Here is a 14,274-nt window from a genome sequence, read left to right as displayed (position 1 = left end):
AATCTCCTACTGACTTCAGTTCTTGTCCTGAGCCCTCTAGCTACTCTCTCTTACTCTAATGATGAAGACTCCTATCACATCCCATTTTATCTTTCAGCTTTGTTTACAGTGATTTTTGTCACAACTTTAAAGTTTTTATATAGTCAATGTCTTCCTTTAGAGATTCTGTGGTAGTTGGAATTTTTGTCATCTCAAAAAATATTTTTGAAAAATCCCTACATTTGTATTATATTATGTCATTTTTTACATGTGTATCAGTTTCCTGCGGAATTTATTTTGATGTAAGATGTGTTTTAGGTTTTAAAATATGCTATTTCCAAATGATTAACAGTTGTCTTATCATCTTTTATTAAATAATCTTTCTCTAATGGCCACATACACACAAAAGATTGGACTTATAAAAGTAGAATCATGCCATGCTACTGTTGTCCAGGAAACCCTCTGAACTGTGTTAAGGGTACTTATCTGGTATTTAGGATTTGTTTGTCACTGTATATGCAAACGTTCTGAAAGTGCCTAAGGTGGCGCCAGGCACGTAGTAGGCAATAGATAGTTGCTGAATGAATGTGTGGGAAGTGGGTATCTTGGTATGAAAGTATTTCTTATCTTACAACATAAAAAAATGTTAAAGCAGTAGAGAGAAACATGTACAAAAGAAGGCATGTAACCATCACCCAGCTTGTTTTTCCCACCTACCTTTCCCTTCCTATATTGTTTAGAAGCAAATTCCAGGTACTATTTTATTCATAAATGTTTCAGTGTCTATCTCAAAAAGATTAAGTCATTTTTCTTTAAACATCACATTATTATGCCTAAAAAACTAAAATAATGCCTTTACAGCATCAGGTATCCTGTCAGCCTTCAAGTTTTCAATTGTCTCATAAATGTCATTTTTTTTTTTTACAGTTTTTCATTTGAATCAGGACTCAAAAAAGATCCATGAAATGTGATTATTTAATATACAATATTTCTTAAGTATTTTTTGATCTTTGGTTTTCTCGTCTTCTCTCTTTTCTCCCTGATAATTTATTTGTTGAAGAACTAGGTTATTTGTATTGCCGCATTTCCCACAGCCTAGAGTTTGCTGATTGTATCCTAATACTGTCATTTACTTAAGTGTTACTTATATGCCTCTGTCTCCTGTATTTCCTGTAAACTGGTAGCTGGAGCTAAAGGCTTAATCAGATTCAGATTCGGTTTTCTTTTTGGCAAGCCCAAAAAGAAGGCAGTGGCCTATCATAATGACAGCATTACTGGCATTTTGTTCAGGGCCTTGCAAATTGATTTTGCTAACATTTGTTGAGTATTTTCTGTGTGCCTAGCAAAGTGCTTATGTTCTATAGGCATTATGTCACTCAATAATATTTAAGCTTTATAATACTGGTACATATCAATTTCTGTCTGATGACTAGACCTCTTATTAGGGCCAAGTAATCTTAAATGTCTTTCAAACAAACCCCTTGGTGTATGTTCATGGTCATTTATGTGATTTTATTTGGAAATCTATCTGGACTTTCTCTTTATTGGATTCATTTAGAGCTGTACAAAAATAACTTGCATTTAAGCCATTTAAAAAAATGTTTTAATAATAAAACTCAGAGACCTATCATTTAACTGTGAATTTGTTGTACTCAAGCTTTTTGGTGCTGGGATTCACTTCACAAAGTCTGATATCTAAACCACAAATAAAGCCAAAATGCTTCAGTATTTCTGAGTCCCTTTTTCCTCTGCACTCATTGTCTCTGCAGATGCACTTTCGTCTCTTTCATCTCTTTCGGCTTTCTTTGCATGTCCACAGCGCTCACAGTATCCCTCTGTTGTCCAGTGTGAGAAACTGACTTGGGATTGTAAAAGCAAAACTAGCTTTTCATTGTTTGTTTACATGTCTTTTTATATTTGCTCAATTCTCCCCTTGGTCCTAAATTCAGTTATTTATAAAATCAGACCATTGGAGTTCCAGACTCAAAACATAAATGTCAAATTATCTTGGCCAGCTGACAGTTTTGGAGATGAAACTGTTTGATATGTAGTTGATGGAGAAAAACCACCAACTGACCGGAGTCGCAATTAGATACCAGAGCACTAGTTGCAAAGCAAGGCGAAGAGGATCCTATTGTACAGCTTTACAAACTGACATGCGGGGAGCCATTTATTCTTTATATATATTAATCTTTCTTCTTCTTTAATAGCTGTAACTTTTTCCTCAAATTTCCAGAATATCTGTTAGGTGAAGCATTTGATTGATTGAATAAAAGGAACATAAAGCATTGGTGAATACAGCAGGGAAATAGGAATGAATGTGAAGTTTCATTTCTTACTCTGGTTGTACCTCACTGTGAGACATTAGACTAGTAGCCAAATTCTCTGTTTTTATTTCTTTAAAACACAATTATTTTTGCCATACTTATTCATAAAGAACTTTAAGATTCTTATTTGAACCAGTCTTCTGTAAGCTTGTCATAAGAGGGGATTGTGTCTCTCTTCACCTGACCTTACTGTGTGTCCAGGGTAGCATGGTGCACGTGCTTGTGCTTAATGAGTAACTTTGGATGCTGGTGGTATTTGAAAGACTATACATTTTAAAGGGTATTTTGTTCTCTTTTTCTTGGCAAGACCAAGGAGCTTCCTTTTCTAAGACCAATGCTTTTTAGACTCAGTGAAAGTACACATTGTTCTAGGAGAATTGCCATATGAAAGCCTAGAATATATATTGAGTCTTCCAAGAAAGGGGGAAAAGTCATGTTCTAGGACAGTGAATGCTGACTGGGTGCTGAATGATTGACTGTTATGTGCTCTTTTACTTACAGGCTCGCTTCTCATATGTGCGAATGAAATATCTTTTCTTTTCCTGGTTGGCGGTTTTTGTTGGAAGCTGGATTATATATGTGCAATACTCTACCTATACAGAACTATGCAGAGGAAAGGACTGTAAGAAAATAATAGTAAGTATTTTTTATTTTCTAGTTTATGAAAAAACTTATTCTCTAATTGAAGTAGAGTTGATTTAAAATGTACCAATCTCTGCTGTGCAGCGTGACTCAGTTATACACATATACACATTCTTATATATATATACATATATATATTATTTTCCATTATGGTTGATCCCAGGAGGCTGGGTATAGTTTCCTGTCCTATATGGTAGGACCTTGTTGTTTATCCATTCTAAGTGTAATAACACATTAAAAAACTATATTAATAACACATTATGTTTATTACTTATACATAGACTAAAAATTATTTTCAAAAAGTAAAAGTTAATTTGATTTTGAGTTGTGTCGAATTTCTTAACATTTTGATATGACCTAATTAGTAGGACTGTTCCCCACTTTGAAAAACTCTGTATTCAGAAATCTGAGTAAGCCAGACTAGTATGAGAGCATACTTATTACAAAGAGGGATTCTTGCTTTTCAAATATACTTGAAGTTTAGTTTACTCTAATCAGATGGATTTTTAAATATTTATAGTATGAAAGTGTTATTTGCATCCATCCTTTCTATAACATATCTTTTGAATAAATGGAGTCATTCTCGAATGCTGAAAATATATGTAAAAAGTATATATGTGTATTTATTATTTAATTTCTATCCTACTGGATATATCTTAGGAAAATCACTCTAACAGAATAAGATTTCTAGTAGTAAATATTGGTTCCATAGCACTTATATTTTAAGTGTTTGAGGATAATATTTAACTCCTTGTTTTCTGCTAATATCTTCTATATAAATAATATTAAAAACATCTAAGAATTATATTTTTATATAATAATTATTGAGATCCCAATTATTATAACTTATTAATGATTCTAATTATTGAATGGTTACTTTTTAAACAGGCCAGTGGTGCTAGGTGTGTACATTTAGCAGGGAGGAAGGTATCCTGACCTCATGAACTTAGAGTCTAGTAGGGAAGAAAATGAATAATTACAGTAAGGGAAGATAATTATTATAATTATTACAGTAATAAATGATATAGGGTCATAAGACAGGGATACCTGAAGCTTTCCAAAGTTCTAAGAGAATAAAAATTAGGTTAACTCTAGACATTCTGTCAGTTAGAATAAAAATAAATTATTCCCCAGGAGAATGACATCCTCTTAGTAGTCAGAAGAGAAATACTAATGTAAGAAGCCAGGGAATTAATTAGCAAGGAAGAGTTCCAAATCAGGGAAGGGTCAAAGATGTCAGTCTCATGCTCGTTCCATGTGCATTCCAGATCCTTGAGGACTTTTAGAATAGAAGGAAACTTTGGGGCCAGGCAGCGTACTGGGTACTTCATATCATCATTAGTACTGAAAATAATCCTGTGAAAGCCCCCCCAAACCCACTTTACTAATAAAGAAATATGACTAACAAGAGAGAAGAATTTGCCTTTCCTGGTGGAGCCAGAGTGTGATCCCAGCTCTGTCTCTATAGAAAGCTCACGCTCTTTCTGCTACGCAGAGTCAGAAAAGGCTGATAAAGGAAGTTACAGATTAATAAAGCTAACAACCCCCCCCCCCCGCCACAGAACTCACCAGCTCAGCTTCAGTGAAGAAGAAAGAAGTTATATAATCAACTATAATAACACGTAAATAACCAAAACTATTTGAAATATTTATTTTCCTTTTTTAACGTCACCTTTGTCAAACTGGGTTTCTTGAGGCACCTTAAAAGGTAGTCCATGAGTCAGATATACTTGAAAACAGAAAGTTAAACAAATATAAAGAGTTGACTTTACTGAGGACTTCTTAGGATCTTTAATATAGTAGTGTGTGTTCTGCATCTCCAAAGAAAGGAAATATATTTGATTAGGAGAAAAATCCATCCCCACTGTAACCCTCCCAGGAAGACCTATTAACATCATCTGGCTATGTTAGAAACACTGTTCTAAGAGATTGGAAATAGATGTGGTTTTATCTTGTTTTTAATGTAGTAGCCTTTAAAATGTAAGGCATATGTTGGTATATATTCTGTTATGAGTGAAATTATAGTTTAAGTACCTCATTTTTCATTTTAATGGGTAAGAAATGAAAGCAAAACATAATTCTAGTATAATTTAATGGTTATCTTTCTAAAACTTGAAAATAATAAACAAGCTTTCTAAGCCTAAAATATATCTTTTTCCTAAGACTGTCTTTTAAAAAAAAAATTGTAGTTTCTCTGCATTTGGGAATTATGTTCTTAAACTTACCCAAACTGGTAATACTTTAAGACCAGTAATACTAAATAGTACTGATATGGCATAGGAATTGTGTGATTAGAAAAGAAAGCAATGGGGCTTCCCTGGTGACTCACTGACAAAGCATCTGCCTGTCAATGCAGGGGACACGGGTTCAATCTTCCATAAAGATCCCACATGCTATGGAGCAACTAAGCCTGTGCCTCACAGCTACTGAGCCTGTGCTCTAGATCCAGGGAGCTGCAACTACTGAGCTCACATACCTAGACCCTGTGCTCTGCAACAAGAGAAGCCATGGCAATGAGAAGTCTGTGCACCACAACTAGAGAGTAGACCCTGCTCGCTGCAACTAGAGAAAAAGCCTAAGCAACAGCAAAGACCCAGCACAGCCAACAATAAAATTATTTTTCTTAAAAGAGAAAGAAAACAGGCAGAGAAAATATTTTTAAAGTATATGTTAGAGCTTCAAAGAGCTAACAAGGTAGTGAGGAATTACTTGATTAAGATCTGAGAAAAGGGGGACTTCCCTGGTGGTCCAATGGCTAAGATTCTGTGATCCTAGTGCAGGGGGCCTCGGTTCAGTCCCTGGTCAAGGAACTAGATCCCATGTGCCACAACTTCAGAATTCGAATGCCACAACTGGAGATCAAAGATCAAAGAAACTAGTGCTGCCAGTAAGATTCAGCATAGATAAATTAAATAAGTAAATATTAATAAAAAACAGATCTGAGAAAGGATAAGACTTAAGAGACATGAGCCTTGATTTTGTAACTGTGTTTGCCTGGAGCTATATGACCTAAAATATAGTTTTATGAGGCTGCTACTGCTGCTGCTAAGCCGCTTCAGTTGTGTCCGGCTCTGTGCGACCCCATAGACGGCAGCCCATGAGGCTCCCCCATCCCTGGGATTCTCCAGGCAAGAACACTGGAGTGGGTTGCCATTTCCTTTTCCAATGCATGAAAGTGAAAAGTGAAAGTGAAGTTGCTCAGTCGTGTCCGACTCTTAGCGACCCCATGGACTGCAGCCCACCAGGCTCCTCCATCCATGGGATTTTCCAGGCAAGAGTGCTGGAGTGGGGTGCCATTGCCTCCTCCCTTATGAGGCTAGGAAGATAAAAATATAGTACAGTTTCTACCAAGAGTGGGACCTTGGTACACCATGCTTTGGGCTGAGATCCCAAAGGGCTGAACCCCAAGAGTGAAAGTGAGCTAAAAGAATCTCAAGAAAAGTGAGCTAACTTTTGTAGCTTCTTTTTCCCTTGAGGAATTTGCTGATACTAGGCATGAGCAGGTGTCTGAGAACCAAGACTGTATACCAGGAGACCTTTGCTCTGGGGACAAGAAACCAGCAAGCTTTTATAGAAAACTAAGGGAACCTCAAGCATACAGGCAGTTATCCTGTTGGGATGTTTGCCAAATCCTGGGCTTTACAGAATGGAAGGCTAAAAAAAAATCTCATTGGAAAGCCTTTGAAAAGCAGACATTTTGGCAGTCTCACAAGATACAGACTAGAGTTATAAACCTGCCAGAGGGAGAAATCTCAGTGAATTCCCAGGGTCTCAGTTAAAAATCCTGGAGGGCTATGCTCTTGGAATGGAGATGAACCCAAAGTAGCTTGACCTTCACTGGAGATGCCGTTAAGCCTGCGCTCAGCACAGCCTCCTGATTGGTTTAAGGTGATCAATTACCAGTATATCTGCCTTCTAGAGGAAAGGGAAATCCTCTCTGGAGGCATTATGTACAAAATTACGGGGCATACCAAAAGACAAGATGACATGACCGAAACCCAAGAAATAGAAGCAGATCCATAGATAATCTAGATATTGCTGTCAGCCAAAAAAGATTTTTAAATAGCTATGTACATGTTCAAATATATAGGAAAAAAGCAAAGGTAGAGAATATAAATTTTAAAAAATGGGTAATTTCAACAGAGAATTAAAATGTATTTGAGAGAATCAGGAAGACAATATAGAAATTCCTCAAAGTTAAATATAGAATTACCATATGAATTACCACCAATTCTACTTTTAGGTATATACCCAAAAGAATTGAAAGCAGGGACTCATATACTTGCACACCAATGTTAATAGCAGCATTATTCACAGTAGCCAAAAAGGTCGAAACTCTCTAATGTCCATTAGCATAAACAAAATGTGACAAAGCCATACAAAGGAATATTAATCAACCTTTAAAAAGAATGAAATTCTGACGAACGTGCAATGTGGAGTAACTTTGAAGACACAATGCTAAGTGATATAAGCCAAATGCAAAAGGACAAATGTGTGATCCACCTATATGAGATACCTAGAATAATGATTACACAAAATCGTTACAAAAATTGGTTTGACTCCACTTGTTTGACTTAGTATGAATAGAATGCTTGATTTCTGATTTATAGTAACCCAAGACTTCAATATTTGGTTCCATGTATTTTCACATCTAGTATTACTACTAAAAGTCTAGAAAATTTATTATTTTAGTGATTTAAAAACACTTGGGTGAAGCTTGAACTTTTGGACAGAAATGGTATGGACCTAAAAGAAGCAGAAGACATTAAGAAGAGGTGGCAAGAATACACAGAACTATACAAAAAAGATCTTCATGACCCAGATAATCACGATGGTGTGATCACTCATCTAGAGCCAGACATCCTGGGATGCAAAATCAAGTACTTCTGCTTTATTGACTATGCCGAAGCCTTTGACTCTATGGATCACAACAAACTGTGGAAAATTCTTCAAGAGATGGGAATACCAGACCACCTTACCTCCTTCCTGAGAAATCTGTATACAGGTTAAGAAGCAGCAGTTAGAACTGGACATGGAACAACAGACTGGTTCCAAATAGGGAAAGGAGTACGTCAAGGCTGTATATTGTCACCCTGCTTATTTAACTTATATGCAGAGTACATCATGAGAAACGCTGGGCTGGAAGAAGCACAGCTGGAATCAAGATTGCCAGGAGAAATATCAATAACCTCAGATATGCAGATGAAACCACACTTATGGCAGAAAGCAAAAAAGAACTAAAGAGCCTCTTGATGAAGTGAAAGAGGAGAGTGAAAAAGTTGGCTTAAAACTTAACATTCAGAAAATTAAGCTCATGGCATCTGGTCCCATCACTTCATGGCAAATAAATGGGGAAACAATGGAAACAGTGACAGACTTTATTTTGGGGGGGCTCCAAAATTGCTGCAGATGGTACCTGTAGCCATGAAATTAAAAGATGCTTGCTACTTGGAAGAAATGCTATGACTAACCTAGCTCAGTTCAGTTCAGTACCTCAGTCGTGTTTGACTCTTTGAAACCCCATGGACTGCAGCACGCCAGGCATCCCTGTCCATCACCAATTCCCAGAGTTTACCCAAACTCATGTCCATTGAGTTGGTGATGCCGTCCAACTGTCTCATATTCTGTCGTCCCCATCTCCTCCCACCTTCAATCTTTCCCAGCATCAGGGTCTTTTCAAATGAGCCAGCTCTTCACGTCAGATGGCCAAAGTATTGGAGTTTCAGCTTCAACATCAGTCCTTCCAATGAACTCTCAGGACTGATCTCCTTTAAGATGGTCTGGTTGGATCTCCTTGCAGTCCAAGGGACTCTCAAGAGTCTTCTCCCGCACCACAGTTCAAAAGCATCAATTCTTTGGTGCTCAGCTTTCTTTATAATCCAACTCTCACATCCATACATGACTACTGGAAAAACCATGGCCTTGACTACATAGACCTTTATTGGCAAAGTGTTGACTCTGCTTTTTAATGTGCTGTCTAGGTTGGTCATAGATTTTATTCCAAGGAGCAAGTGTCTTTTAATTTCATGGCTGCAGTCACCATCTGCAGTGATTTTGGAGCCCCCCAAAATAAAGTCAGCACTGTTTCCACTGTTTTCCCATCTATTTGCCATGAAATGATGGGACTGGATGCCATGATTTTCGTTTTCTGAACATTGAGCATTAAGCCAACTATTTCACTGTCCTCTTTCACTTTCATCAAGAGGCTTTTTAGTTCTTCTTTGCTTTCTGCCATAAGTGTGGTGTCATTTGCATATCTGAGGTTATTGGTATTTCTCCCAGCAACCTTGATTCCAGCTTGTGCTTCATCCAGTCCAGCATTTCTCATGATGTACTCCATGTATAAGTTAAATAAGCAGGGTGACAATATACAGCCTTGACGTATTCCTTTTCCTATTTGGAACCAGTCTGTTGTTCCATGTTCAGTTCTAACTGTTGCTTCCTGACCTGCATACAGATTTCTCAAGAGGCAGGTCAGGTGGTCTGGTATGCCCATCTCTTTCAGAATTTTCCACAGTTTATTATGATCTACACAGTCAAAGGCTTTGGCATAGTCAATAAAGCAGGAATAGATGTTTTTCTGGAACTCTCTTGTTTTTTCGATGATCCGGCAGATGTTGGCAATTTGATCTCTGGTTCCTCTGCCTTTCCGAAACCAGCTTGAACATCTGGAAGTTCACTGTTCATGTATTGCTAAAGCCTGGCTTAGAGAATTTTGAGCATTACTTTACTAGTGTGTGAGATGAGTGCAATTGTGTGGTAGTTTGAGCATTCTTTGGCATTGCCTTTCTTTGGGATTGGAATGAAAACTGACCTTTTCCAGTCTTGTGGCCACTGCTGAGTTTTCCAAATTTGCTGGCATATTGAGTGCAGCACTTTCACAGCATCATCTTTAAGGATTTGAAACAGCTCAACTGGAATTCCATCACCTCCAGTAGCTTTGTTTATAGTGATGCTTCCCATCGCCCACTTGACTTCACATTCCAGGATGTCTGGCTCTAGATGAGTGATCACACCATCATGATTATCTTGGTTGTGAAGATCTTTTTTGTACAGTTCTTCCGTGTATTCTTGCCAGCTCTTCTTAATATCTTCTGCTTCTGTTAGGTCCATACCATTACTGTCCTTTATCGAGCCCATCTTTGCATGAAATGTTCCCTTGGTATCTCTAATTTTCTTGAAGAGATCTCTAGTCTTTCCCATTCTGTTGTTTTCCTCTATTTCTTTGCACTGATCACTGAGGAAGGCTTTCTTATCTCTCCTTGCTATTCTTTGGAACTCTGCATTCAAATAAGTATATCTTTCCTTTTCTGCTTTGCTTTTGGCTTCTCTTCTTTTCAGAGCTATTTGTAAGGCCTCCTCAGACAGCCATTTACTTTTTTGCATTTCTTTCTCTCGGGAATGGTCTTGATTCCTATCTCCTGTAAAATGTCATGAGCCTCACTCTATCAGATCTAGTCCCTTAAATCTATTTCTCACTTCCACTGTATAATTATAAGGGATTTGATTTAGGTCATACCTGAATGGTCTAGTGGTTTTCCCTACTTAGTTCAATTTAAGTCTGAATTTGGCCATAAGTAGTTCATGATCTGAGCCACAGTCAGCTCCCAGTCTTGTTTTTGCTGACTGTATAGAGCTTCTCCATCTTTGGCTGCAAAGAATATAATCAATCTGATTTTGGTATTGACCATCTGGTGATGTCCATGTGTAGAGTCTTCTCTTGTGTTGTTGGAAGAGGGTTTTGCTATGACCAGTGCATTCTCTTGGCAAAACTCTATTAGCCTTTTCCCTGCTTTACTCTGTACTCCAAGACCAAATTTGCCTATTACTCCAGGTGTTTCTTAACTTCCTACTTTTGCATTCCAGTCCCCTATATTAAAAAGAACATCTTTTTGGGTGTTAGTTCTAAAAGGTCTTGTAGGTCTTCATAGAACCATTCAACTTCAGCTTCTTCAGCATTACTGGTTGGGGCATAGGCTTGGATTACCGTTATATTGAATGGTTTACCTTGGAAATGAACAGAGATCATTCTGTTGTTTTTGAGATGGCATCCAAGTACTGCATTTCAAATTCTTGTTGACCACAATGGCTACTCCATTTCTTCTAAGGGATTCCTTCCCACAGTAGTAGATATAATGGTCAACTGAGTTAAATTCACCCATTCTAGTCCATTTTATTTCGCTGATTGCTAAAATGTTGATGTTCACTCTTGCCATATCCTGTTTGACCGCTTCCAATTTGCTTTGATTCATGGTCCTAACATTCCAGGTTCCTATGCAATATTGCTCTTTACAGCATCGGACCTTGCTTCCATCACCAGTCACATCTGCAACTGGGTGCTGTTTTTGCGTTGGCTCCATCTCTTCATTCTTTCTGGAGTTATTTCTCCACTGATCTCCAGTAGCATATTGGGCACCTACCGACCTGGGGAATTCATCTTCCAGTGTCCTATCTTTTTTCCTTTTCATACTGTTCATGCAGTTCTCAAGGCAAGAATACTGAAGTGGTTTGCCATTCCCTTCTCCAGTGGACCACATTCTGTCAGAACTCTCCACCATGACCTATCTGTCTTGGGTTGCCCTACCCGGCATGGTTCATAGTTTAATTGAGTTAGACAAGGCTGTGGTCCATGTGATTAGATTGGTTAGTTTTCTGTGATTGCGGTTTCCAGTCTGTCTGCCCTCTGATGTAGAAGGATAAGAGGCTTATGGAAGCTTCCTGATGGGAGGGACTGACTGAGGGGAAAACTGGGTCTTGTTCTGATGGGCGGGGCCATGCTCAGTAAATCTTTAATCCAATTTTCTATTGATGGATGGAGCTGTGTTCCTTCCCTGCTATTTACCTGGGGCCCAACTATGGTGGAGGTAATGAAGACAATGGTGACCTCCTTCAAAAGATCCCATGGATGTACTGCTACACTCAGTGACCCCAACCCTGCAGCAGGCAACCTCCAACCATGCCTCCGCTGTCACCAACATAAGACAGCATATTAAAAAGCAGAGACATTACTTTTCTGACAAATATCCGTCTAGTCAAAGCCCTGGTTTTTCTAGTAGTCATGTATGGATGTGAGAGTTGGACTATAAAGAAAGCTGAGTGCTGAAGAATTGATGCTTTTGAACTGTGGTGTTGGAGAAGACTCTTGAGAGTCCCTTGGACTGCAAGGAGATCCAACCAGTCCATTCTAAAGGAGATCAGTCCTGAATATTCACTGGAAGGATTGATGTTGAAGCTGAAGCTCCAATACTTTGGCCATCTGATGCAAAGAGCTGACTCATTGGAAAAGACCCTGCTGCTGGGAAAGCATGAAGGCAGGAGGAGAAGGGGATGACAGAGGATGAGATGGTTAGATGGCATCACTGATTCGATGGACATGAGTTTGAGCAAGCTCCGGGATTTGGCGACGGACAGGGAAGTCTGGCACGCTGCAATCCATGGAGTTGCAAAGAGTCGGACAGGACTGATTGACTGAACTGAACTGAAACCTTTAATCCAGTTCTGAGCCTATAAAGAAATACTATGTTGTAAAAAGAAGATAAAAAAGAGAAGAAATTAATGTGATCCAGTATTATTAACTAAAGTACAGATTTTGTTCACATTTCACAAAATTTTATGCTAGTGTCCATTATTTGTTTCATACCTTATTCAAGACCCCATATTATGTTTAATTGCATTGAACAGCTTCAGCTGCATGCAACAAATTCTGGTAAATTCTCTTTTCATTTTTATTCTTTGCAAATATTTTCTAGTTTTCCTTGTTATGGCTTCTTAGAAACATCTGTCATTTAAAAGTGGACATTTAATTTCCAAAAGCATGGGATTTTTAAAATATCTTTTATATTAATTTCTCATTTAAATGCTTTCTTCTCTGCAATAACTCTGTTTTTTTCAGTCTTCTAATATTGAGGCTTTCAGTGGCTAAGTCAAAGAACTCTCTCGGTAAATGTCACATTCCACTTGAAAAGATATGGATTATTTTCAAATATCTTTTGACACTGATTTCTAACATAATTTCACAATGATAAGAGAACAGACTCTGTATGATTTCAGTACCTTTAGACCATGAAATTTTTGCGCCTTGTTTTATGTCCCTGGATATGTTCCAGTGTCTCCTGGTTTATAACGTGGGAACTTGAATAGACTTTGTATCCTACCGTTGTGTGAAATTTGTATAAATCTTAATTATGTTGAGTTGGTTCATAGTGCTTTTCAGGTTTACTATATTCTACTTCTCTGTATATCCATTCTGTTAATTTTTAAGAGTTTGATATTGAAACTCCAACTAAAACTCTTAATTTGTCTGCTTAAAAAAATAATTGTAATACATAGTGGAACTATATGTAACCTTGTTTTGTAAGTTCCCAGTCTCCTATAAATGTGTTTTCATACTTTCATAATTTAAAACATAAAAAAGAAAGACAAAGAAACAATTACACATAAATAGCGAAAAGGGTAAACAGAGTTAAAATGTTTAAAATCCTTATCATATTGCAGAGTAGGGGAAAAGTATTAATTAACTTTAGACTTGCTAATTCAATTATGTATTTTACTGTTTCTAGGATACCCTCTAGAATAGAAAAAGAGCACATCATTTCCAAACTAATGTAGGAAAATTGGGATAAATAATACTCAGTCCCAAAAACAGCAAGAAGGTCAAGAAAAAGAAACATAACAGGCAGAAGTAGAAAACACATAATAAGATGATAGATATCACAAATTAAATTCCCTGGGAAACAGACTCAGAGACTAAGATTTGCCCAAAGGAAGTTTGTTGCGATGGTCTTTTGAGATTAACATCTGTGAGGGAGTGAAGAAGCAAGATAGACCTGAAGAAATTTAAACTGCAATGCAGTGGTAATAAAAGCCTCAGTTGATTCTACAGGGAACCTGGAACTGGGATGGCCTTGCAAAGATGCAGGCATTTATACCCCTCTCCCTGACTAATCATTGGATACCATTCTCCATCCTCTCCCAACTTCCTTAAAGCGGATATGACCTTGGATAAGGCTGTATTCCAGCTGAGGGCAAGTCCCAAAGAAGGATTCAGCTGAGACCTGTTGACTCCCTATGTACTCAGCAGCTGAGGGAATGAATACTCCATTTCTAAAGCAAATATGAGTGGCTTAGCACGGCACTGACTGTAGTATATCTAAACCTAAACGTTGGTAATTAAATTAAATATAAAGGGACCAAATGCTTCAGTTAAAAGACAAAGATCGTCAGACTGTGTTAAAATTTAAAAGCAATTATATAAGATACACATCTAAAATATAAAGATGCAGATAGATTGAAAGTAAAAGAATAGGAAAACATTCATGCAATATGC

At 37.6% G+C, this 14,274-nt stretch overlaps 1 protein-coding gene across 2 annotated transcripts in view; it reads left to right on the top strand.

Moving 5' to 3' along the window:
* The window catches only part of DIPK1A (divergent protein kinase domain 1A), a 132,025-nt gene that overhangs the window by 85,819 nt on the left and 31,932 nt on the right, over positions 1–14,274 (top strand). For both annotated transcript variants that reach the window (XM_069598078.1, XM_069598069.1), the window contains exon 2: positions 2,808–2,942. In XM_069598078.1, coding sequence (XP_069454179.1) covers positions 2,829–2,942 — 114 coding nt within the window. In that variant the 5' untranslated portion in view covers positions 2,808–2,828. The remainder of the gene's footprint in view (positions 1–2,807; positions 2,943–14,274) is intronic.

This window comes from Ovis canadensis, chromosome 1 (assembly GCF_042477335.2).
Source record: "Ovis canadensis isolate MfBH-ARS-UI-01 breed Bighorn chromosome 1, ARS-UI_OviCan_v2, whole genome shotgun sequence".
NCBI lineage: Eukaryota > Metazoa > Chordata > Mammalia > Artiodactyla > Bovidae > Ovis > Ovis canadensis.
Note: the sequence above shows the minus strand (reverse complement) of the source record. Positions and strands in the feature narration are given on the sequence as shown.